General features: G+C 51.1%; 1 protein-coding gene across 2 annotated transcripts in view; it reads right to left on the reverse strand.

The window, feature by feature from the left end:
• GAS7 (growth arrest specific 7) overlaps window positions 1-19354 on the reverse strand; it is a 210732-nt gene extending 191378 nt beyond the window's left edge. The window contains exon 1 of one of the 2 annotated variants that reach the window (XM_049110220.1): window positions 19142-19354. In XM_049110220.1, the coding sequence (XP_048966177.1) occupies window positions 19142-19324 (183 nt within the window). In that variant the 5' untranslated portion in view covers window positions 19325-19354. The remainder of the gene's footprint in view (window positions 1-19141) is intronic. The other variant, XM_025428377.3, reaches the window with a different exon arrangement.
• Between the last annotated feature and the right edge of the window lie 7253 nt (window positions 19355-26607).

Consider the following 26607-nt stretch of genomic DNA (forward strand, 5'->3'; position numbering starts at 1 on the left):
TCAAGAAGCTGGTCAGAGATTCTAGATGAATTTTGCAAGGTCAAGAGCCTAGAGGTGTGTGGGGTAGGAGGTCCTCCAATGAGACTCCAGGGCTCCTAGCGGCTGTCCAAGGACCCCTCGGCTATACCTCGCTGCCCCTGTGGCAGCCCCGCTGCGAAGCAGGATGGGGCAGCAGAGAGAAGACCAGTTCATGGAACATCCAGTCATCGTTCATCCTTCACTCTTGGGTGGAGAGGGGAGTTGAGGGGGTGTCCTACAGAAGCCAGAGGAAGAATGACCAACCTGGCCTGGGTCTGGATGAAGATGCTCAGGCCCCAGGCTGGCCTGAGAGCAAAGGGACTCCGGCCAGAGGCAGCAGCTCTGCAAGGGTGCAGGTGCAGTGGTGTGGGTGCGTGCCAGGGGAGCAAGCGAAGAAGCCAGGGAGGGAGGTCAGGGGCAGTGTGTGCAGACCTGCGTGTGTCCCCATGTCAGGGGTGGGGGTGCTTGGCACTCGGGGCAACAGGAGGACCAACAGAGGGGGTTGTGCTGTGCTCAGGCTTCCGAGGACACCACAGATGATCATGCGGGCAAGGAAACACTAGCCCTATGCCTGGGGTTTCCTGGCTCAGAAGCATTTATAAGGATCGGATTCACTGAAAACTTGCCCCCTCCCAGGGGACGGTGCATCACCTTCAGACCGCTTCCCTCTGACCTTCTCACCTGGGGTATACCCCACCCCTCCCAGAACCACGTCCCCCACGCCCTTCCCCAGAAACTAGGAGAAACCCAAAGACAGGTGACTCTGTATCGATCACTCCCACCGTGCGTCTACACCACAGCCCTCCCCAGCCTCCCCGCATCTCACGTTGGTCCTCGTTTGCCAGACTTGCAGCTGTAGCTGAATATATATAGTCTTGACGATCTGCAGTGAAGCATAATTTACACCTTCTCCCGCTTCGCAGAAAGATCATTTCCCCCACGACTAATAATAAAGCGGGCCAGCCACCTAGAAGAAGGAAGCCCCCCAACCAGCCTCCAGTGAGCCACTGGGAATCCTACCAGACCTGTACTTGAGTTTATCACCCCCTAGAGCAACACAAAATACTGAGCTTTTCCAAAGAGTGCTGCAGAGCCCTGAGGCCTTCCTGGAGGAGTCACCCAAAGAGGAAAGGGGAATGATGGAGTCCACTGAGGGGCTGCGTGACAAGAAGAGCAGCCCTGGACCAGGGAATACCAGTCTGGGAAACAAACTTTCAGACAAGCCCTGCCTCCCATCCACGCTCGAGCATAGCTGTCTTGGGGGGCCTTGGTCCTAGTCAGGGGCAAAGGGCATAGGACTCAGGCCATGGAGCCCCCAGGAGTGCCTGGCAATGCTCTGGCCAAGCCCCAAATTAAACATCTCCCCTTGAGCTGGGCTCCCCCGTCCCCACCTCTACCAAATACACCCGGAATGAGGGAGCAGCCTGCCTGTATTTTTACCCTGGCTACTCTCTCCTGGGCGAGGCTAAGGAAGTCCATCGGCAGCTCTAAACCTCATCAGGTTTCTTTTTTTTTGTTTGTTTTTTGTTTTTTGTTTTTTGTTTTTTTTATTTATTTTTTATTGGTGTTCAATTTACTAACATACAGAATAACACCCAGTGCCCGTCACCCATTCACTCCCACCCCCCGCCCTCCTCCCCTTCTACCACCCCTAGTTCGTTTCCCAGAGTTAGCAGTCTTTACGTTCTGTCTCCCTTTCTGATATTTCCCACACATTTCTTCTCCCTTCCCTTATTTTCCCTTTCACTATTATTTATATTCCCCAAATGAATGAGAACATATAATGTTTGTCCTTCTCCGACTGACTTACTTCACTCCGCATAATACCCTCCAGTTCCATCCATGTTGAAGCAAATGGTGGGTATTTGTCATTTCTAATAGCTGAGTAATATTCCATTGTATACATAAACCACATCTTCTTTATCCATTCATCTTTCGTTGGACACCGAGGCTCCTTCCACAGTTTGGCTATCGTGGCCATTGCTGCTAGAAACATCGGGGTGCAGGTGTCCCGGCGTTTCATTGCATTTGTATCTTTGGGGTAAATCCCCAACAGTGCAATTGCTGGGTCGTAGGGCAGGTCTATTTTTAACTGTTTGAGGAACCTCCACACAGTTTTCCAGAGTGGCTGCACCAGTTCACATTCCCACCAACAGTGTAAGAGGGTTCCCTTTTCTCCGCATCCTCTCCAACATTTGTTGTTTCCTGCCTTGTTAATGTTCCCCATTCTCACTGGTGTGAGGTGGTATCTCATTGTAGTTTTGATTTGTATTTCCCTGATGGCAAGTGATGCAGAGCATTTTCTCATATGCATGTTGGCCATGTCTATGTCTTCCTCTGTGATCAGGTTTCTGCTGCCACTGCCCCCCCCCCCACACACACACAGGGTTCCTTGAGGGCACACCCAGATCAGGTCCAGGTCTCCGAGCCTCGTCTGAGCACCCACAAACCCCGGCTCACCGAGCCTCTCTGATCCCAGACTCCCAATCAGCACCCATTTATCATCTGGCCACAGTGGCAAGCGGACACCACTAATTTTTCTTTTTTGGGGGGAGTGGGTTCTAAAAACCAAAGATTGCTTTCTCTTTTTAATTTTTTTCAAGATTTTATTTATTTGAGAGAAAGAGAGAGAGCACAAGCAGGGTGAGGGGCAGAGGGAGAAGCAGGCTCCCCTGAGCAGGGAGCCCGATGTGGGGACTCGATCCTAGGACATTAGGATCATGACCCAAGCCAAAAGGCAGACGCTTGAATCGACTGGGCCACCTAGGCGCCCCTGCCTCCTCTTTCCAAAGCAGGGAGTCAGACACACGAAGACGCTGCCCTCTCCCCTGGGTGGGCTGAGGGAGCCCAGAGGGAAGACTTTTCCTCTGTTTCCTGGAGAAAAAGGATGAGCACAAAGCCTCCCGAATGGACCACCCCTTCAAAGAGTCCACCATGGTGCCCAAACATTGCAGGTGGCAAGCCCAAGGAGGCAATCACTGTCCCCTCTGTCATGTGACAAAACACATCAACTTTAAAATATCCAGAGGAGGACCGTCACCCTCACTCTGAGAAGCAACCTGCCCAGTCAGGGGCATGTCTCTGGAGAGAGAATGCGATCCTCTGTGTCTGCAGGCTGGTTTATCTGCCACGTGCTCTAGGATAAGATTCTCCTTAATTACTGACCTGTAGGTAAAATTCCAATCTCGGTCACACCCAGGAGGATGTATCATACCTAGGGAGGGAGGGTCCTCCTGAAAGGAGACTTAGAAGACATCTCAAAACAAGAATTTCTGTTTAGGTTCGTAATCTAAACACACCATGACAAAGCTGAAGATCCATCCCTACAAGGATGCATCCTCCTCAGGAAAGCACACGCTCGCTCGGTGATGCTAAGCCTGGCAATAAAGGGACTTGGAGGACCTAAGATAATAAAATGAGTGAGAGGTGCCCATGTGGCTCAGTTGGTGAGGCGTCTGCCTTCAGCTCAGGTCATGATCTCAGGGTCTTGGGATTGAGCCCCACATTGGGCTCCCTGCTCAGCAGAATCTGCTTCTGCTTCTCCCTCTGCCCCCTGCTCGCGCTCTCTCTTCCTTTCTCAAATAAATAAATAAATCTTAAAAAAATTTAGGGGCACCTGGGTGTTTCAGATGGTTGAGCGTCTGCCTTTGGCTCAGGTCATGATCTCGGGGTTCTGGGACTGAGCCCCACATCGGGCTCCCAGCTCCCTCTCCTTTCCTTTCCCACTACTCGTGCTCTAGCTCTCTGAAACGAATAAATAGAAAATCTTTAAAAAAATTATTTTAATAAAATGGATTAAGATGACAGTGGCCAAAGGCCAGAAAGACAAGGTGACCAGCAGGAATGGTGACCAAGAGGGTTTCCTTTGCTAAGAAAAAGCCAATACTAATGGCCAGTCCTCTGAATGATGATGGGAAATGAGACAACAGCAGCCACCAGCAGAGACAGACAGAGTCTTGACACCACGCTGTCGCCGGGGCATTTATGCCGAAGGAGACAGTTCTAACTGGCAACGGCGCTCTGATGAGGGTCTTATTATCCCCATTTCAAAGACAGGGAAACTGAGGCCCATGGTCAGATCATCAACACGCCCCAACCCTGATCTGCTCAGCTCTGTCATACCATTGACACCTGATTGCATCCCGACACACCCCAAGCTGAGAGTGCTCCAAATCTGGGATTCTGGGAGGGCCCCAGGAATCAAATCAGCCTGGAGGTTCATTTCCTCCACACCTGTTTTCTCGCTCCAGCAGGAAATAATAAAGATTTGTTGCCCTTTATATACAAGGTGACAATCCCAGTTCACGTACTCGAGGAGTTATTTGCTCCCGCCGTGGAGCCGCTGTGCACACGCTCTGGAGTCGTGCACAGGCTCTTCCCCAGTGTCTTGTTAGCCACGCTCCACAGGCGTGAGATGCGTGGGTGAAGAACAGAGATTCTGTAAGAATGTCACTCTCCAAACTCTTGTATTATTTTTTTCCTCTGCGTGAAGCCAAACACCTATCATGGGTAGCAAACCCAGTGTCTTCATTAGTGGAAATGACTGAACCATGATCCTTTGTATTTTTTTTAAGATTTTCATTTTGGGGGCACCTGTGTGGCTCAGTGGTCGAGCGTCTGCCTTCGGCTCAGTGAGTGACCCCGGGGTCCTGGGATCGAGTCCCACATCGGGCTCCCCGCAGGGAGCCTGCTTCTCCCTCTGCCTGTGTCTCTGCCTCTCTCTGTGTGTCTTTCATGGATAAATAAATAAAATCTTTAAGAAAAAAAAAGATTTTTATTTTTAAGGAATCTCTTCCTGCAACGTGGGGCTCAAGCTCACAACCGCAAGATCAAGAGTCATATGCTCTACCAAGTAAGCCAACCAGGTGCCCCAGTCCATCCAAAAGCCTACACGCATACATTCATGGGAGTAATATTCATAAGAGCAACACAGGAGAAATAGCCCAAATGTCCATCAATAGATGAATGTAAATAAAATATGGTTCATCCATGCAGTGGAACATTATTCAGTCATGAAAAGGAATGAAGTCCTGATCCACGTGAAAATATCAGGCTCAGTGAAAGAAGCCAGACACACAAGGCCCTAAGTTATAGGATTCCATTTGTATGATCTGTCCAGAACTGGCAAATGTCTAAGACACAAGGTAGACTAACGACTAGTGAGAGCAGAGTGTTGGGAGAGATGGGGAGTGACTGCTGATGGGTAATGACAGTGATGAAATGACCCGAAACTGGGGCACCTGGGAAGCTCAGTGGTTGAGCATCAGGTCGTGATCCCGGGGTCCTGGTATCGAGTCCCACATCGGGCTCCCCGCTGGGAACCTGCTTCTCCCTCTGCCTCTCTCTGTGTGTCTCTCATGAACAAATAATCTTAAAAAAAAGGAAATGACCCAAAATTGATCATGGTAATGGTTGCACCATGCTATGAATATGCTAAAAGAAAAAACAAATCACTGAGGGGCATCTGGGTGTCTCAGTCGGTGAAGAGCCTGCTTTCAGCTCAGGTCATGATCTCAGGGTCCTGGGATCGAGTCCCACGTCAGGATCCCAGCTCAGCAGGGAGTCTGCTTGTCCCTCTGTCTCTCTCTCTCTCCTCTCTCTCAAATAAATAAGTAAAATCTTTTTTTAAAAAATCACTGAATTACACATTTTCCAGAGTATATGAATTATAATTCAATAGAGATGGAAACACAGAAAGAGGAGTACCCGGCTGGCTCCGCTGGAAGACCACGAGACTCTTGACCTTGGAGTTGGGAGTTTGAGCCTCAGGTTGGGGGTGGGTAGAGATGACTTAAAAATAAGAATCTTTTAAAAACAAAATAAACTAATGCAGAAAGAGGAGGGAGTGAAGTACAAGAGAGGGTGGGGAGGAAGGTGACTCAAGGGAGAACAGTTGGCACATGAAAGGACTCAAAAAAGAGGACACAAGGTTGCACCCCAGAACTAAGTGGTTCCATGCCGTGTGGAATAAGTTTATTAAAGTTGTAAATAAATTAAATAAATTTAAAAAATTAAGTTTATTTATTTATTCATGAGAGATACAGACAGAGGCAAAGGGCTCCCTGTGGAGAGCCCGATGTGGGACTCGATCCCAGGACCTCAGGATCACAACCTGAGCTGAAGGCAGATGCTCAACCTCTGATCCACCCAAGTGCACCTTAAATAAATAAATTTTAAACATCAAAAAAAGAAAAAAGAGCATTTCCACCAGCCCTTTGAAACTAACCTGCCCTTTGCTCCAGGACCAGGCAAAGATGAACAGAAATGCTTCCATCCTGATGCATGTCCATTTGGCCTCCCCCAACCAAAGGCCTTAGCTCATTACAAGAAGGGCCTCTTCAGGGAGTGTCCAGATATCCGGAGACCCATCAGACCCAGGTCAGAAGCAGTGAAGACCATTTAGCCCAGCCTGAGCACCAGCAACCATCACCAGGTGGTTTGCAGATTTCCCTACTTAAACGGGTGGGGTTTGTATCCTCATACCCCTGGACACCCCCCCCCCCAAAAAAAGTGCTTGGCAGACATGCTACTAAAAGTGTGTGCCCAAGACAACCGCAGCACTACCTGGGAGCCTGTTCCTAATGCAGAGTCTCAAGGTCCACCCTAGACCTTCTGAAACCGAATCTGCATTTAATAAGATGCCAGGGCGATGTGTGCCCATGGGCCACAGGCCGTGACCACAGTATTGCAACCAGACAGTCTGGCAGTGAGAACTCTGAGGGGCCCAGGGGAAAAGCCTTCTCCCCCTCACCCACCCACCCCAGTAGGGCCCCAGCGGAAGCCCCAGTTAACAGGCAGCATTCAACCTGGCATGATGCCCAGGGCTCCTGGGGTGTAAACTCCATTTACAGAGTGTATACAAAGTGCCACTGCTTCCTCGGGCTCTCCTGCCCCTCACGGGAGCCCCATAAAACTGAAGATCCTGCAGCTTGCCCAGGGACTCACAGGCAGCAAGGGCTGGGTCAGGACTTGAACCCGAGGCTGCCACACTCTGGCCCGGCATTCTTCAGGGCCTGCATGGGGGGCACGCGCTCCTGGCCAGCCCCTGAACATGGTCTGTGCAGCCAAACCGCAGGGCTCACCTTCTGGCCCACAAACCAAACGGCACCAGGCCTCCAGCACCCCCTGGGAACTGCTAAACTGCTTTAAGATAGGGAGGCCACACACCCCCGCTGGATGGTTTTCCGAACTCTGATGCTAGCTGGCAGGACCGTCCTGGCTCTCTCCCTGCCCTGAGGGTACACTGCCACCCCCCGGGGCTCACCACTGTACTCCCCAGCCTTTCTTCCTCCAAGGCCAGCTCTGGACCCTGGTCTCGGCAAAGGCCCCAGCAAAGCGATCCTGAGCGCCACCCCCACCCTATTACCGAGGGACCCCTCTGGGCAAGCAGGAACACCAGCTACCACCCCCTCCATCCTACCTTCTCCCCACCTCCCTTTCTGTCCTCAGATTAAATACACTCAAAGATGAGGCGCCTGGGTGGCTCAGTGGTTGAGCATCTGCCTTTGGCTCAGGACGTGACCCCGGGGTCCTGGGATCGAGTCCCGCATTGGGCTCCCTGCATGGAGCCTGCTTCTCTTTTTGGTTATGTCTCTGTCTCTCTGTGTCTCTCATGAATGGATAAATGAATGAATAGACTCAAAGAGCGATCTCATTCCAAAGCCTGTGTTCCTTCTATTCCCCTATGTAGCCTCATATAATCCCCTACAATTTCTTTTACAAAGTAAACAAAATCCAAATTCCAGGATCCAATTATGACCTATAGGCAAACTTAAAAATTCTTAGGTGATTCAAATGCTTTGCTACTCGGAGCACCTTCAGTTCAGGTCAGGATCTCAGGGTCCTTGTATCAAGCCCCATGACAGGCTCCCTGCTCAGTGGGATCTGCTTCTCCCTCTCCCTGTACCCCTCCCCCCACACTCATGCCTGTCCCCCCCAAATAAATAAAATTAAAGAAATTCTTTTTAAAATGCTTTGCTTCTCAAATTACGTCCCACAACACCAACAATGCCATCATCACTTGTGAGCTAGTTAGAAAATGCTAGAATTTGAGGCCCTAGCCCAGACCTACTGAATCAGAAATCAGAATTTTGGAGGCACCTTGGTGGCTCAGTGGTTGAGCATCTGCCTCTGGCTCAGGGCGTGATCCTGGGGTCCTGGGATCGAGTCCCGCATTGGGCTCCCTGCAGGGAGCCAGCTTCTCCTTCTGCCTGTGTCTCTGCCTCTGTCCCTGTGTCTCTCATGAATAAATATATAAAATCTTTTTTAAAAAGAAAGAAAGAAAAAGAAAACAAATCAGAATTTTACCAAGTCCCCATGTGCTTTGTATGCACATGAACGTGTAAGAAGTGCTGTTCTTCCTGCCCTATGGTAACGGGACATTGTACAGGTGGGTTCCAAGCATGTGCTGAAACCAGAAGACAAGCCCCCAGTGCTCAGAAGCTCCTCTATAATGCAAACATTTTAGAGGACACCTGTCCGGCTCAGTCAGTAGAGTGTGCAACTCTTTGGGGCTGTGAGTTCTAGCCCCATGCTGAGTGTCAGCTCTCCAAGGAGCTCAGTGAACTACAACCAAGACAGGGAGCTGAGGGTAGCAGCTCTGCTTTCGGGGAGTCCTTAGGGATATACTGTCCCCTCCAGGGTGACTCTGGCAGGTGACCTAAGAGATTGGAGTTTCACACTTATTCTGTTGGAACGAGAGCCCTTCTAGCGTTTAGCTTAGAAAGATAACTAAATAAAGTCTTTAATAAAAAATAAACAAATAAATGAAAATATTAGACTTGAGTATCAGATGAGATTCTGTGTTGAGTATGTCCTGGGTGATCAACAACTCAGCTTGGTTTTATTTTTCACTCGGAGCACAAGAAAGGCTTGCCGCGATTTATCCAAAAAAAAAAAAAAAAAAAACTCCTGATGAGAACAGTAGACTCAAACTTCCTATTTCTATTTCTGAATTATATTACGAATCAAAACCAAATGGCTCAGTGACACTTTTCCGTGAGCCCCTTTACTAAAATAAGGATCTTCTGTCATGATTCAATTAGAGTAAGGACTCGTTTCTACAGAATTTTTAAAATATCATCTCTAAAGAGTTTTTACAACCTAATTAGGTTTTTGTTGACTAATCCCAGAGTTCTCTGTGCATGTGACAAGCAACTGAGAAGGGAGGAGGGATTAGTGCACATGAGACAGAACAATGGATGCTGGGGGCGTCTGGGTGGCTCAGCAGTTGAGCGGCTGCCTTCGGCCCAGGTCATGATCCCGGGGTCCTGGGATCGAGTCCCACATCGGGCTCCCCTCAGGGAGCCTGCTTCTCCCTCTGCCTGTGTCTCTGCCTCTGTCTCTGCGTCTCTCACGAATAAATAAATAAAATTAAAAAAAAAATTGCATGCTAAACACCAGAAGGGCTCTCGTTCCAACAGAATCAGTATGAAAATCTAATCTCTTAGGTCACCTGCCAGAGTCACCCTGGAGGGGACAGTATATCCCTAAGCACTCCCTGATAGCAGAGCTGCTACTCTCAGCTCCCTGTCTTGGTTGTAGCTCACTGACCCCGTGGAGAGCTGACACATAGCAGGAGCTCAAATATAAATGTTTGGTCTCGGGTGAACCAGAAGTTGTGACACAAAGGAAAAAAAAATCATAGGAAGTGTGGGGTCAGGAAATGATCGCATTTGTTCAAAAAGCATGGGGATATTATCCATTCCTGTGCCCAGCAGAGTGCTGGACGCCGGGATAGCTTAGGGAAGGGCAGAGCAGCTTTGCAAGAATGCTAAGAGTTCATTCCGGCTCTGGGGAGCTAGGGGGAACCTGATAAGGTCTGCACTCTGGCTGAAGACCTTGTGGCAGCTGGAGCTTGTCAGACGTGCAGTAGCTTGGGCCCCATCCTAGGCCCACAGAGCCCGAATCTGCAACCAACAAGACCCAGGGAATGCATTTTGAGAACCTTGCTCTAGAAGCACTGCATTCAGTCACAGAAGCACGGCTGAAGGTGTGGCCATAAAATACAATACTCACCTGAGACCACACACAACTGGGGCATCCCCTAAATGAGAGCAGTGGTTCCCCAAAGGGAGGTCAACAGAGCCATCCACATACATTCAGCTTGCTCTTTTTCTCCTTCTGAGCACATAGTAGGACCGCTTTGTACCATGACAGGTGTGTTTTGGTCAATGAAATGTGAGCACAAGTATCACATGTCACTTCTGGGCAGAAGCTTTAAGGACTACATGCCGTTTGGCATGGTCACCAGCAAGATGCCAGACGGCGGTGGCTCCTTCATCCCGGGTCCTTCCTGGACGGTCCTGTGGCCTCAAATCAACTTGCGAACAGACTTGCAGGCTGAGGAAGCAGCAGACCTAGGCTGTTTTACTCACCGAGCCCTGGAGGGCGCTGTTTGTTACGGCAGCATATCCTAATCCCTCCTGACTGATACAGCACACAGCCCGCGATGCCAGCATTCTCAGAACACTTCTGTTACTCCCCACGGACAACATCATTACCCGTGGGGAGGACTGCTCTGAAACCTCCGAAGAGCATCACTTAAATTCAATCACCCCTTTCGCTCTTCAGCCTTCACTCCAGCCAATCACCTTCTTTTCTCCTTTCCAGATTTCCTTGGGTATTTATGCTTCTGTCTTATTGTGCCGCATGCTTTTTGGTATGCTGCTTTAAATCCTTCCCGCGACAAGGTGATAGACAGTCACACGTACAGATATACCAGAACTTGGCTCCCACGTGAATTTTGACTGTTTAAATTAAAAAAAAAAAAAAAAAAAAAAAAACACTAAATCACCCCTCCTCCCTAGAAAGACAAGGATTTGCTGTAACTGAGGATATTTAAAAGAACGTGGCCGTGGGCCAGCAAGGATTCCTTCAACCTGTTGTCTCCACTCAAGGGTACTTAGAGAATGGCACGGTACAGACAGTCCCTGCTTTTAAAAAGCAATTCATTTCTGGACACACCATCTCTTTTTGCCTTGTCACAAGGCAAGATCTGAAATATGCTAACTCCGTGAAACATTTAGCATCGTTGACCAAATTCTTGTTTGTTTGTTTGTTTGTTTGTTTGCTTAATTCAGCGTCACTGTACTCATTGCCTTCTGCCTGCCTGACCTTGTGCTAAGCACACGGGAGCATTATTTTAACCAGTTCCTCCTGGTTAGACAGGTTGCAGCCAATTTACACTTGAGTATTAGAAACAGTGCTGCAGTGGGCTTCCCGACGCCCACAGCTTGCCTATCAGATGCTTCCTGGGCCCAAATTTCTAGAAATGGAATTGCTGGATCAGAGGGCAGGTACACTGTGCAGGCTTTTAGAGCGTATTGCCAAATTACCCTCCAGGGCGCGTATGACGATTCTCCTACACCCCTGCCAACGCTCGTTCTTCTTCAATTTTGACAGTTTTCATTAAAGCAAGTATCTTTCTAAAAACGTGCCACTCTTTGCGGGCACCTGGCTGGCTCAGTCGAAGCCCACGTGACTCTTCATCTCGAGGTCATGAGTTCAAGCCCCATGTTGGGGTATGGAGACTGCTTCAATAAATAGAAAACTTAAAAAAAAAAAAAACATTAAAAAAAACAATTAAAAATAAAAACTTGCCATTCGTTGATTTCTAGTGAGATTTTGTCTAGTGACAACTTTGTCTCTCTTTTCTTATCAAGCGTCTACCGGTGTTCTCGGACATATTCCTCTATTTTTGTTTTAATAATTGATAAAAAGCACACTGTGCATTCAGGATACTAATATCTTCCTGTTTGTATCTGCTTCTGCCTTGTATTTCAAGGAGGAGGTCTCCAGTGGCAGAGTGGACAGACGAGTCACAGATGAGGAGGATGCAGTAGGTGCTTGTGACTCGACCCACACAAGAGGCTCCACACCTGCCCACTTCTCACCAACTCCTGCCACCACCATGCTTCCCTGCCTACCCTCCTCAGCCCAGATGCGCTTCCCAAACCAAATCAGAGCACCCCCTGCCCTGCAATCAAACTTTCTGTCCCACTTTGGAAAAGTAGCCACCACGCACCAGAGAGAAACACTAATTATGTAACATGCCGCAACGCAGGGCAACAATGGCAATCGTGTTACACTACACTACAGAAGTGAATCAGATTAGCATGTTGAACACCTAAACTTTACGCAGTGTCAGATGTCAAATGTGTTCTATTTTTAAAAATCTTGGGTAGAGGGGATCCCTGGGGGGGCTCAGCGGTTTAGCGCCTGCCTTTGGCCCAGGGCATGATCCTGGAGTCCCGGGACCGAGTCCCACATCGGGCTCCCTGCGTGGAGCCTGCTTCTCCCTCTGCCTGTGTCTCTGCCTCTCTCTCTCTCTCTTTCTGTGTGTCTGTCTCTCTCTCTCTGTCTTTCATGAATAAATAAATGAATAAGTTTTATGTATATATATTCCCGGAGTGGGGAGCCACAGCAACAAATATCCAAATACTCTGCCCTCTCTCCTTGTCACATCCCCACCTCTCTTGCCCCTGCTCACTGCCTTCTAGCCATTCTAGAATATTCTGGTTCTTGCAAATATATCACACATACACTCCTCATTAGGATTATCTGTATTGCTTTCTAACCATTCTAGAATATTCTGGTTTTTGCAAATATATCACACATACACTCCTCTTTAGGATTATTTGCATTCGTGGTGTCCTCTGCCTCGAATCACTTCTCCTCTGATACTCACATGGCTCTGCATCACTCAGACCTCTGCTCAGGTATTGCCTCCTTAGAGAAGCTTCCCTGACAGTCTCACCAAACCCTCTCCTGCACCCCACACCCCACTCCACCACAGTACCCTGTTTTACTGGCCCCACAGTACTTAAAAACTATCTCCTTTTTTTTCTAGGATACCATCTCCCTAGCAGGGCATAAGCTTCTTCTCTGTGCCTGTCACTACTTCCCCTTGAGAACTTACAAAAGAGCTCATAGCCCATCCTAGACATTTGGGGTTTGTTGAATGAATGAGTGATCAACTTTTGAACTCTGAAAACTACATACAGCCCATACGCTAAGAATGCCTTTGACATTGTTAAATGGCTGAAAACAAAGCAAAGGAATAATACCACCTGGCCCATGAAAACTGTAAGTCAAGTCTCAGTATCTATAAATAAAGTTTTATTGGAACTCCACCACACCCATTGGCTCTCGGAGCATCTACGGCAGCTTCCCACTCCCAACGGTGGGATGAATAGCTGTGACAGAGACCATATGGGGCACTTTCTTGGCTTCTCACTCCCTCTGGCGCTCTAAGAATCCCAGTGATGCAGCCACAGCTCCACTTTGCCTCTGGGCTCACAAAACCTAATCTGTTTCCTAGCCCTTTACTGAAAAAAGTATGGCATTGCAAGTGAAGGACGAGAAGTCGCTGAGAGATATCCGAGGGAGGGTGGTGGCAGACAAGGCTTGCTAGCAGGAGAGGGGACAGTAAGAGGGGGACAGTGGGAGCCAAGGTGGAGGACAGAGAAATGGTGGTTTGGCGGGTGCAGGTAGCAGGTGGCGAAGAGGTCAGAGAGATTTATGAGTTTAGTCTGGGCATAGGAGTTGGGAGTACCTGGGGACTGCCTCTGGATACCAGCTCAGGAAGTGAAATAAATACAATCAACCAGGAAGGTTACCCTACTAAAACAAATCTTTATCAGACAGTAGAACAGGGGAGATACTAAACATGCAGGGAGGAGGCAGCGAGTCCTCAGGAATCCACAAAACCTCTCTCACAAATTTGTACACCTGTTGCGCTTACCACTCCTCTCCCATGCCCCATCACCATGTGCTCGGATGCCACACGTCCACTTCTCTCCGCAGGTGGAAACACCACCCCAGAAGTCTCACCATGAGCAGAGGGGAGAGGAATCTACGAATGTTGCAATCACGGACGAGCGTGATCAGCCCTGATAGACGGTTAGAAAGCCTATCATGGGTTGCCTGGCCGCAGTGAGTAATCAGGCAGCCAAGTGGGAGAATGATGTTCCCTGGAGCGGCCGCACAGAAATCCTAACGCCTCCCAGGAATACAAGGCTTCCCCAGTTTACCGAACATTTTCTTTCTCCAGGAGGGTGGGGATCAGCACCCAGGCTCGCTGACGAGGTCCATCAGACCATCAAATGGAAGATGGCTTTTTTTTTTTCCCAGACTGTAAAGAGTACACGAGAAGGTGAGCCTCTCATTCATGTTTCTAGGTGGTAACGGGCAGCAGGGACTGACGTGGCAGTGAACAGATGTCAGGGATTCCTGCCGACTTGTTGCTAAGGGAACTTTTGTGAAGATGCCCTGAATCCATAGAATCCGTAAGCCCTGCCCACCGCTTTGAAGTCCTGTGGGGTGGCCACTTGACCAGAGCTGCGTGCAGCAGCCTAGAGGGAGCAGAGGCAGACAGAGGGGTGACCTGAAGGTGGATTTTTCAAACAGCACGAGCCGCGAATGCAGGCCGCAGCCCCCAAATCAAAGAGCAGAAATGACTCAGTGACAATGGCAGAAAGCCTGTTGGTCTCTTCCGTCCCCGTCACATCCTCAGAGAGACACCAGCCCTACTTACTAAGGGCTTTGTGAACAGAGCTGATAACTGCCTTTAAAAATCTGGCTGTGAGGGACTGGGGATCACAAACCCACTTTGGGTAAGTCTCCCATTACAGAAAGAAAGGCCCTGTATTAAAATCAATTTGCGGAACGTGGCAAGCATCTACTGGATGTCAGGCAGCTCAGATACACCGTGTCTATTAATGGCCAGCACCAAAGAGCCCCAACCTAAAAAGGCTGCACTGGCATGCCAATGGCCCAGCGGATAGACCCATGCTTTAGGGACAGGAAAATCGGGTTTCAAATTCAGCTGCAACATTTATTGGGTGGCCTTTATAAAGAAAGCCCTGGCATCAAAAAAAACCAAAACAAAACAAAAACAAAAAAACAAAAAAAACGGGGGGGGGGGGGAGTGTGTGGAGAGAGAGAGAGAATCTCTGAGGATGGCCATGGAGAATTTTCTAACACAACAGCCAAGCCTCCTGCACTTTACCCCCCTCCAGGGGCGCGCTCTCTCTCTCTCTCTCTCTCTCTCTCTCTCTCTTTCATTAGTGTGGGCCGGCACTTCTTCCTCTCTAAGGCATCACTGCCCCGCACGTGTTCTCTGTACCTTTCTGGGGATACCAATCTCCAAAATGGCCCTCGATGCACCTGTACCTACACCTGTACTCACCTCCTTCCCACACAAGAATCCCGACTGGTCCTGGGACTCACTTTCCCAATAAAACAGGTCAGAAGGGACATGTCAGCTCTGAGCCCAAGCCTGAAGAGGGCCTGGCAATTTGCATTTTGTATTCTTGGAAGGCAGCCACCGTGGAAAGACTCCAACTCCCTGCTAAAGAGAAAGGTCATGTGCAAGGGCCACGGAGGATAAGACACCATGTGGAAAGAAGGGCCCCCTTGGAAGAACACCAAGGCAACAGATATGGGGGTGCAGGCACCATCCTGGAGTCTCAGGCCAGCTTTGCCTCTGGGACCCCAGTCCTGGATGCATGATGGACACCAACACAGACCAACAGAAGAACCACCCAGCTGAGCCCTGTCGACTCACAGCACGGCGTAAGGTAACAGCAAATGGGTGTTTCGGGGCATGAAGTCTTGGGGTGGCCTGTTTACACAGCAATAGATAAACCCTCATTCCTCAACTATCCACAGCCCAGCCCAGCTCCCTAGCTCCTCGTCTCTTGCACAGCCACACCTTGAAAGCTCCAGCAGCATGTCACAGGAACCCAAAGTGGGAGACCAGCAGGTGGAGAGGAAACAGGAGTTCAAGGGTAATCCCTGCAGTCATCTAGTTCTGCTGGCAAACAGGGTAATTGCTGCACCTCTGAGGGCTACACGCCTCAACCAGATGGTGGCTTCCAAGAGCAGCCCCTAAACCAAGGAAAGCTCTGTTTGTGTTTGCATTCCCTTATTTACCCACAATATTATTTCCCCAAAGCTCTGGGGGTTTCTGAGGATGCCTTCCATTATCTTCCAGGTCCTAAATTTCTTTTCTCTATCCAAGGTTCCTGGCCCTCCAGCCATTGGGTTCCCTCCTCCCAGTGCTCTTTCTCTTCCTCTGGGAAGCTCCACCACCCCCCTTAAGAGGATCCTGGTGGCCAGTCCTTGTCCCCATGTCCCTCCAGGGCCTTCTCAGCCCCCACTTTTCCACTTAGGCTGATGAATTCCTGGAAGCTGCTTTCTAGAAGCCAAGGAAGTGCTGGGCCCTTGTACCATTTCGTTGGTGGCCTGACCTAAGAGATTCCCCCTGGGGGAACCAGGACCAGAATCTCCGCTCCCCCAGGGCTGGCTGACCTCCAGGGCAGATCTTGCAGCTCTGTCAGAGTTAGCTCCCAGCTCCCCTCCACGGGGCATGCTTCTTGCAAAGCCAGGGCCTCTCAGTCCTCCTTTCTCCATATGAACAAGAAAGGAATCCTTGGGGAGTGACCATTTTGCATGTGTTTGCCCTCAACCGGAAGTACCCTTCCACCAGGATGGGGCTTCTCAGTAGGACTCTTTTTACCATAGACCCAAAGGTCCCCTGCTCCCAGCTGTGGCCTTGCCATCTGATGCCTCCCCCAGGAGGCGGTGCCACCCATTCGGTCTCCCCAGAATCTCCCCTGGCCTTGATCTGCATGCCCCCAGCGGGCTCCGGGCCAGGCACCCCCTGGTGGACATCCCATGAGCTTCTCCTGGAAGCTGGCTAGCTTCTCATGAGCCAGCCTCCTGGCTTCTGCACCAACTTCCAACTTGGATGAACACCTGGCCGTGGCTTCTCCAGACTCAGTGTGTATCACACACCGGCCAGTCCACCTCCAGCAACTCCCCTGGGCGTTGTGCACTGTCCCCTAACCAAGGCTGTCTTTGGGGACTCACCCCATCCCAAGGGGCTCTACCCACATGTCCTCCATCCCTCGGCCTTGAGATCCAGCTGGCTCACAGATGAGGTTTCCAGATACAGAGGGCCTCGTCTCCAATCCTTCCTCTGGGAACTGCCACCTGCCTTGACCCTGAAAAGTCCCAGGGCCCAGGCCCATCCCTGCCTCCACCTGTGGGAAGGCCAGCAGCCTCCCTGTGAAACCAAACTGCCGGCTTAGCAGGAGAGATGCTCCAGGCGGGAAGGAGCCACTGCCCTCATTTTAGCCCCAGTCCTCAGCCTCCCCGCAGGGATGCTGTCGGCATGCCTCGTTTAGAACAGACACAGGTGGAGAGGGTAACATTCAGCTGTCTGAGCCCCTGAGCCAACGTGCAAGCATTATTACTAACCCTGGGGCAACTGCCTTCAGCTCCAGTGCCTGCCTGTGAATGGGCTCAGTGCTTCCCCCTGCACTGAGTGGGCAGGGGAACCGGCACCCAGTAGGTGCTCAAGAAACCGAAGCCCTTCTCGGCGGTGTTGCTCCCACAGATGGGCACTTCTGGTGCGTGTCACCCGCTGGGAGTTGATATGACAGCCCCTTACGCACCAGAGATTTCCTAAGCTTGCACACGCCATGGGACGTGACTGACACACCCAACACTGTCCCAGCTGGTCAATCTGTTTGTCTCCTGGGTCTGGTTCACCCTCCCTTCCCCAGAGGAAAAAAGCAGAGCCTGGCCCGCTCTCGTCAGCACAGCCTACCAACCCACCAGTCTCGCCGCCCCCCCCCCCCCAAAACAGCTGGCTGCGCCCAGCCAGGGATGCTCCCCACCGGACAGACCTCCAAGGGCCAAATTTCCACAGCTGCATTTCCTGGAAAAGTGTGGCCACCAGAGGAATTCTACAACAGGGGTCTCTCCCAAGGCTTCTAGCCAGACACAAGGAGGCTGCAGGTCCTCGTAGGAAGCCATGCACTTGCTTGCTTCACATCTGAATCCTGGGGAAGGAACCCAAAAAGCTCAGAGACACACCTGAGCCTGCCTTACGCACACAGGTTCCTCAAAATAGAGAACCACGGGGGTTCCCCAACCTACTCCTCCACTCGGCCATGAAATCTCTTTTAGCCTCAGTTTTGCTCGAATGCTACTTATCCACTTAGAGGGGGATTTTCTCCTTCTCCTCTCGACCCAAAAGAGACATCATGTACCTCTACGGGGCCAGGCTCTCGGTCTGGCAATATTTCCACAGGACGTGTCTCAGCAAACTCACCCGCAATCATTTTGCCCCATCCGTCCATCCTTTCTTTCCTTTCCCTTTTTTGAGTCGCACCCAGCGGTTTCTTTCAAAACTTGCTACTTTGTTCTTGGGGAAGTAGGTCAGGGGTCAAATTATAAACACCCGGCCTCGGTGATTTGGGAGGTGTTTGGGCAGAGGGGTTGATACATATCTACACAGTGGTGGGTAACCCCCCCCCCACCCCGCCTTTGAAGTCTGGACAACAATCCTGGGGGTCGGTTGCTTTTTAGGAAAGGGTATGTGCTATAAGGTCACTCCTCCCCCCCACCCCTCCCCCGCCCCCACCAAAGGACTTAAAAAGCTTGGGACCCCACTCTGGCTGTGACCATGAGCTCAGCGATTAGAGGACAACAGAGAGGCCTCCCAACTGTCACCCAGACAATAAACAGCCCGCCGACTTGGCTCAGCAGGTCCTGTGCAGCCCTGGGCGCGGGCCAGAACCCCAGGCACAGGCCACTCTCAGGCTCCGGACCGGGGCAGGGGCGCTGGGCGCCGCTGGGTCGGGCGCGCGGCTCGGGCTGGGGGCCAGCCGGGCTGGGGGCCCGCAAGTGAGCGGCCCCGGGCGGCCGGGCAGCCCGACCCCGAGCAGCGCGACCGTCCGCGGGCGGCACCGGGGGCCCGGGCCATGCCACTCTCCGGATCCCGACTCCGCGGCCCTCGGCCGGCCCCCGCCAGCGCCCGCTCCCGAACTCTCACAGGCAACAAGTTCTCCCTCCTCCGGCCGGCCGCGCCGTGCTCGGGAGGCCCGGCGCGGGGGGCGCTCCGGGGGCGATCCCCGCGCGGCCCGGGGTCGGGCGCCAGCCGCTGCCCACCCCCCCCGCCCCGCGGCCCCTGGGCGGGGGCGGCTCCCCGGGCATCCCCGGCGCGGGCAACAGGTACGCGGGCGCGCGGCACCGCAGCCCCCGGCTTCCGCGCCCCCCGCCCCCGCCCCGCCCCGCCCCACCCCGGCCCGGCCCGGCCCTCGCCCCGTACCTCCAGCAACTGCACGTAGCTCGCCGGGAACCAGCCGCGGAGCCCGTCCTCCTTCTCGCCTTCCCACCAGCCGCCGTCCGGGACCTGCAGCAGCGTGATCAGCTCGCCCGCGGCGAAGCGCAGCCCCTGGCCGTGCCGCTCCCCGGAGAAGGGGTACAGGGTCCGGCAGCGGGCGCCGGACATGGCCTTGGCGCCCGGGCTCACAGCGCAGCCTGCATCCCGGCCGAGCCCCGCGGGCTGGGCAGCGGCTCCGCGGGGTCCCAGGCGCCCGGCGCTCCGGGCTCCCGCGCTCTGGGCGCGCGCCGTCTCGGGGGTGCGCGGGGGTCCCCGGCCCGGCGGGGGACGCGCGCGGCGCGCAGGGCAGCGGAGCCTCGCGGAGCGGGCGGAGCAGGCGGCGACGCCCCCGGGCCGGGCAGCTCGCGGCCCCAGCTCCGGGCGGGGGGGCGGGGCTCAGGGGGAGGAGACCCAGGCGCCGCGGGCTCCGGAGACAACTTCCCGGGGACGCGGGGCGCGGGCTGCGGCCGCGAGGGCCGGCGGGGGCCGGGGCCGCCCGGGCGCGCGGAAAGGCGCGGCTGCCGGGGGAGGCGGGATCCCGAGCATCGCGGGGGCCCGGGGCCCGGCTCGGCGGCGAGGGGGCGGCCGGGCGCGGCGCGGAGGGGGCGGGCGCCGGGCTGGCCGAGCGGGGCTCGCGCGGAGGCGAGGGGCGGGCCGGGGGCTGGGCCAGGGCGGCCACGCCCGCGGAGGCCGGGCGCTCCCTCGCCGAGGGCAGGTCGCCGGGGAGGGGTCTCCGCGCTCGCACCGCCGCCTGCCCAGGCCGCCCCCGGCGCCGGGACCCGCGACGCCCTCCCGCGCCGGCTCGGCGGGGCTGGTGGCCGGTGGCGGCCGGCGCGGAAGGGCGCCTGCTCCTCGGGGCGCCCGCGAGGGCACGGGTCTGTGGCCGCCGATGTCGGGGTTGTGCCCGGGGCTGAACGTGGCTCACGGGAAACCGAGCCCTGGGGGAAGGCAGGTTGGAAGGCTGGCGCCCAGGTGCCGCGCTGGAGGCACCGAGCGGGGAGGCGACGAGCTGGACCCGGCGGGATTGGAAGCCAGGTCGGTGAGGACAGAGGGAGGAAGGGGGAGAGGTGCGAGGAGCAGCCCCCAGCGCTGTGCCTGCAGAGGGGAGGCCGGCCCGGGGGTACCCGCCCTCCTGCAATCCAGGCGGGCCAGGCTGGAGGTCGACGCTCACCTACTCAATCGACAAACCTGGGGAGGCCGCCCCCTTCCATGCAATGAGCCAGGTACCTACAAAGATCGTCTGGGCACGGCCCGCTCTCCAGGGCCCAGAGGACGTGGATGCCGAAGAAACGACCTTGAACCGAGGGTTGAGAAGTAAAAGAAAGTGGACTTCTTCATTAGCTTACTCTAAAGGAAAACTTGAAGTCTATTTCCTAAGCTGTAAATAACTGGACCCTTTAATCTCTCTGCAAGCTTCAAATTGCCTCCCCTTGGATCCTGCTCAGTAATCTTCCTTGGCTCCCTGTTGCCTGTTAAGTCAAGTGCAGACCTCTCAGCCTGTGCCCTTCAGACTCTGCAGTATCTCCCCTGGCCTCATCTCCCATATTTGTCTAGATACCCTCTTCCAAAACCATCCCGCTGGGCCTTAAGATCTTGCTTATCTTTCAGTGCTTCTCAGTCCTGGCTGCACATTAGATTCACCTGAGTGACTTTCTCAGATGCTCGTGCCCAGGCCCACCCCAGTTTTGGAAAATCCACATTGAGCCCTGTGGTCTGCATTTCAACCATTTTGCCTTGAGCCGCCTCAGCCTGGCCTCTGGCCACGGGCAAGCTGACAAATGCACGTTGCTTATAACAGTCCATCGATTGCAAATGCGCAAACCCTTGCTTGGCTAGAAACACGGGGAAACAGACTGCACCGCAGTCACCACGGGGCATCCCTGAAAGCAGAGCTGCAAAATTTGATGTAGGGAACGGTCTGGAAAAAGTAAGTGACCTGATCGGTTACAAAGGCCTCAAATTCCTCCGAGGGGAAGGCGGGGCATATGTGACTGTTAACAGACCGACCTCAGGTTTCATATCTGATGATAAGGCCCAGCTAAGGTTGGAAGGCCAGACCGGAGCCTTCTTGCAACTCCCAAATCTTCCATGGTGCGTGTGAGCAACCTGGAGATCCAGTGTGGACTCAGAAATCTCAGCCTGCAGGGCATCCCAAATGCCCCAGCCCCAAGTGGCCTGCCCCAGACGGTTCTGCAGCGCCAAAATTGGTAACGGCTGGTGGTTTTTTCATTTCTTCCTCTGTGTTCCTGTACTTCTATGAGCGACTTTGGTTACTGTCTCTAATCCACAGGTAGAGAAAAGAAGCTCAGAAGGTAGGACTTGCCTAGCGCAGCAGAACCAGGCGTAGAGCTCGGATCAGGGCTGCTTCCTCTTGTCTACTCTGCCCGAGTCGGGGATGTGTGTATCCTAATGCCCCAGCCACAGACAGCATCTTAGGATAGGGCTCTCTGGTTGATACCCAAGGTGAGTCTGGATAGATTTGCCTGGCCTGGCAGTCAGCAGAACTCCTGTCCCTGATCTCTTACTGATGAAGTAACTTGGACAACACCTAACACCCCAACACCCTCAGGTCTGTTTCCCCATCTGTGATTGGTGTCTGAATCCAGTAGCTGGAACGTGGCCCTCAAGATGGTTAAATGTAGTTCCGTGGCTCAGTGTAGGCTCTGGCCTCCCTATCTTCAAACCCCAGTTTCGCCACTTACCAGCTGTGTGCCCTTGGGCAATTGACTCAACCTCTCTGAGCTTCATTTCTCCATCATTAGAAGATGATAGTAGCACCTCTATCTTCGTGATTAGGAGGATTAAATAAGTAAAAATTAAGCCATGTAGAGTAATACCTGGCATTAGCAATTATTATTAATCTAGTCTGATGGTCCTGGCTGCTTATTATCTAACACTTGTTTTCGAACTAAGATTTCTAAGGCCATAATAAGCAGGAACTTATGTCATCTTTGGGATGCCAAAAATGTAAAGAAACACACCCGGGGTTACTGTTTCCTCATAAGATCTTGAAGGAAAGATGAGTGTCTCCATCCATCCCTCCCTCCCTTGCCTTCTTCCTCCCCTGATCTTTTATCACTATCTTGAACTTTTATTTGAATCTTTAATTATTTAACTTCTTTGAACCCAAGTCTTATTTCACTTGGGTTTTACTAAGTGAAACCTATTTTACTAAGTAGTCTCTTAGTAACTCAGGGGAGGGAGTACATGTTTGTTTTTCGTTCTTAAGGGCTAACGTCAAATCCTGCACAAAGTAGGCATTTGGCACTTCCTGAATTCGTTTTGCAATATGAGCGGGTCTGAACCCCTGCTCATTTTCAGATTTTCCATATTGCCGAGTTACTCCATAAACACATGTGTTAGAACATCTGGATTAGACTATAAACTCCTCAAAGCAGGCTTTCGTCTCTCTCTCTCTCTCTCTCTTAGCTTTCTCTCGACACCATGCATTTATTTGATAACTACGGGCTGGCGGGGATGTCTTTTCTCTCCAAGACAATCTTCTGTGCCTTTCCATCATCAGCCTATGGATGGCAGAGAAATCTCAGGGTTTCGGTTTCATAAAAAGTTAAACATGGATTTGCCATATGACCCAGTAATTCTCTCCTGGGTATCTACTTAAGAGAAATGAAAACAAAAGGCCACACAAAAACTTGCGGTGCAGCACTATTTTGAAATCCCAAAAGTAGAATTAATGCAACTATCCACCAGCTGATGGATAGATAGATGAGACGAGGTATACTCATACAGTGAAATATTCACTCAGCCAAGAAATGACTGGACCACTGACACACCTGACACAGGCTACAATGTAGAAAGACCACAAAGACGCTATACAGAGTGAAAGAAGCCAGATACAAATTGTGGGTGGCCTGGCTGGCTCAGTCAGAAGAGCATGCAGCTCTGGATCTTAGGGTCATGAGTTTGAGCCCCACATTGGGTGTAGAGATTACAATAAATAAATAAATAAATAAATAAATAAATAAACAAACTTAAAAAAAAAGGCTACATATTTGTATGATTACATTTCTAAGAAAATTCCAGAAAAGGCAAATCTATAAGAGACAGTAAATTAAGATTAGCAGTTGCCTGGGGCTGAGAGCAGGAATAGGGGGAAAAAGTAGATGGTCATGAGGTTTCTTTTTGGGATGATGACAATGCTCTAAAATTTGATTGTGGTTGGGATTGTGCAACTCAGGAAATCATTGGATTGTATACTTAAAACAAGGAAAAGTTTGGGTATGTAAATTATACCTCAATAAAGCCGTTACAGAAACCAAAATGTAAACAAGGATATACAAGGGCCTCATTCATTCTTTGGGGACTCCCTTTCCGTGCCAGTTCATTCAACAGCAGCCTGAAAGACCAACCAAAATGGCTAAGTTTCGGGCTTGGGGCTAACGAGACAAACATGGCAGAATAACTAGGGAATTCCTATACGTCAGTAGGAAAAATATGGGTGACTCCTCAGGACACCTGGTGGCTCAATGGTTGAGCGCCTGCCTTGGGCTCAGGTCGTGATCCTGGGGTCCTGAAATCGAGTTCCGTATCAGGCTCCCTGCATGGAGCCTGCTTCTCCCTCTGTCTATGTCTCTGCCTCTCTCTCCCTCTCTCTCTCTCTCTCTCTGTGTGTCTCATGAATAAATGGATAAAATCTTTAAACAAAAAAATATATATATGGTGACTCCTCAGAAAAAAAGGCAAAAGACTTGGACAGGCATTTCCCAAAAAAGATACCCAAACAGCCAATAACAACACATCCAAAGGCACTCAACCTCGGTAGTCTTTAGAAAATGAAATCAAAATCATAAGGAGGTAGCAGTATGCACCCATGGAAATACAAAAACAAAAAAATATAATAAGTATATTTATAAATAAAACTGAAATTTACAAAATGGATGGTAAATATAAAAACAAGAGAGAAAATGCTCCATACTGATGAGGACACAGTGCTCCCAGAGCTCTCCTACACTGCTGGCTGGAGCCCTTTGGAAAATGTGATATTCAGCAAAGCTGACTCATAGCATCCTCTGTGACTCATCCATACCCCTTGTAGGTATTTGCCCAACTGAGATGTGTTCATATGTGAGTGAACAACATAAACAATGTATGCGATGTGCATGACAGCAGTATGCTTATTAGCCCAAAGCTGAAAACAGCCCAAAGTCCATCAAGAGTAGAGTGGGTCCCTAAGGGGCGCCTGGCCTGCTCAGTCGGTAGAGCATGCGACTCTTGATCTCAGGATCCTGAATTCGAGCCGCTCCATGCTGGGAGCAGAACTTACTTTAAAAAAAAAAAAAAAAAATGTTTTCAAGAAAAGAAAATATCATATTATAAAATAAATAATAAAATGTTATAATCCCTGACCTCAAAGAATCTAGATTCTAGAGTGATGTTTTCCAAACTTCTTTGATGGTACAGCTCCATCAGTAAAACTCCCAAACATCTGTATTTCTATTATTTATAAATACATGCACCGCTCAATGGATATGCATAATACACAGAATTGAAATGTTAAAAGAATTACATTAAAAAAAAAGAATTACATTAAAATCTGTATTATCTGCAAGCAGAGGTTCTTATATATTATATTCCTGTACCACAATGGAGGTTTTGTGTGCTTCTTGGGAATCAGGGATCTTGAGAATCAGCTTCGAGAAGATAGTGGGCTGGAAGAGAAATTCGGGGTACTGGAAATAAACTTTTTTGGAATCATGGCTTTGGAGAAAATAACTGGGCGCAGTTCTCCTCCTGGAGTCTGGGAGAAGCCTGGCGCTGGGCCTGTGGGATTGTTCATCATCTCCCCAGTTCTCCCATCTGGAATCTGAGACGGGTCCAGCCAAAGATTGCGAAACTTAAGTATTGTAAAGCCAAACTAAAACGGAGTCACTTCTGTCAGGGACAAAATGGAAATGGCCAATGCAGGCACGTAAAGGGGAACTTAACCTGGTCTTACAGGATTTTACGGCTCTTCTAGAACACCAGCCAGTCCTCAAATGCCAAGTCTGCTCAGGCCATCTCTGGATTTCCTCACTCCCCTGATTCTGCTACCTTTATCCAAATAAGAAAGAAGACCACCAGCTGACCAATCAGATTGAAAAATAAATAAAATAAAATAAAATAAAATAAAATAAAATAAAATCTAAAACTAAAAACTTGTGCATTTACCCCTAAAAACCCTTTAGTCTGTGAGCAACTCTGAACTCATTGCTCCTGTAGCCCTGAGCACTAAACTCATCTTTCTGCTTTGTTTAATTCAGTATGCAGAATTTGGTTTTTGATGGCATGTTTAAGAATCACTCGAGGACACTGTTAAAACACAGTGGCTATGCCTGAGCCTCTCCCCCAGAGATTCTTACTTGGTGGGTCAGGGAGGGGACCCAGGAAGCCGTGTTTTTAACAAACTCCCAGATTATCCTGCGGGAGTCCTCAAGCCTGTACTTTGTGAAACACCATGCTAATGGGGTCCTTAAAAACCAAGGTGGGAGTCCCTGGGTAGCTCAGGCTGTTGGGTGTCTGCCTTCAGCTCAGGTCGTGATCCCAGGGTCATGGGGTCGAGCCCCAGTGGGGAATCTGCTTCCCCCTACTTGTGATCTCTCTGCCTATCTCAAATAAATTCATTAATTTAAAAAAAAAAAAGGAAGAAGAACGTCATTTAGAAATAAGAAAGGTTTACAGTTGTAAGGAGTAAGAAAGGTATCCGGGCATTTGAATGGATGACAGGGAGCAGAAGCAGGGGCAGGGGCAGGCTCAATGTGGGAGGCAGAGCACATACATAGATAACAGGGCTGGAAAGGGTCGGGGGGAGAGACAAGCAGACCCACCTCTCTCCCAGGCAGGCCCCCCACCCCCCTCACAGGCACTGGGAGCCCCAGCCTTGCTTCCCCCAGAAAGCTGGGAGGGATCTCATTTGCAAAAGGAAGCCTGGTGGGAAGGAAAGAGAAAGAGAGAAGAAATTAAGGACGTTGTATATGGGACCCAGAAATCACATTCAGAAACAGAAATCCATCTTTTCACTGGTCTTGGCAGTTGGATGGCAAAAGAACTTTCTGCCCCATTCCGTCCCGCCCCTGGAGGCAGCGGGGATGTATGAAATGAGACAGCCCTTTGGGAGTAAGTGATTACAAATTATGCACCGAGGAGCCCAGCAGAGATAGGCAAAGCCATATAAAAGAGAAAATCTGCAGGGCCAAGACCCACCTCCAACTTCATGGCTACTATTAACATATCTGAAGCTTGGACGCCTTTTGATGAGTATCCCAGGCTGTGTTTCTTACCCCAAAGGCAACCCACACCGACCCCTAATTTCTTTCCCCGACAGGGTGGCTGAAGCTGGGGTTTTCATCCATAAGTGGTGCCCCTCTCTTAACAAAGTGTGAAAGTAGTTCTAGAGTGTTCCTTCAAAGGAGCTC

Source organism: Canis lupus, chromosome 5 (genome assembly GCF_003254725.2).
Source record: "Canis lupus dingo isolate Sandy chromosome 5, ASM325472v2, whole genome shotgun sequence".
In the NCBI taxonomy this organism is placed as follows: domain Eukaryota; kingdom Metazoa; phylum Chordata; class Mammalia; order Carnivora; family Canidae; genus Canis; species Canis lupus.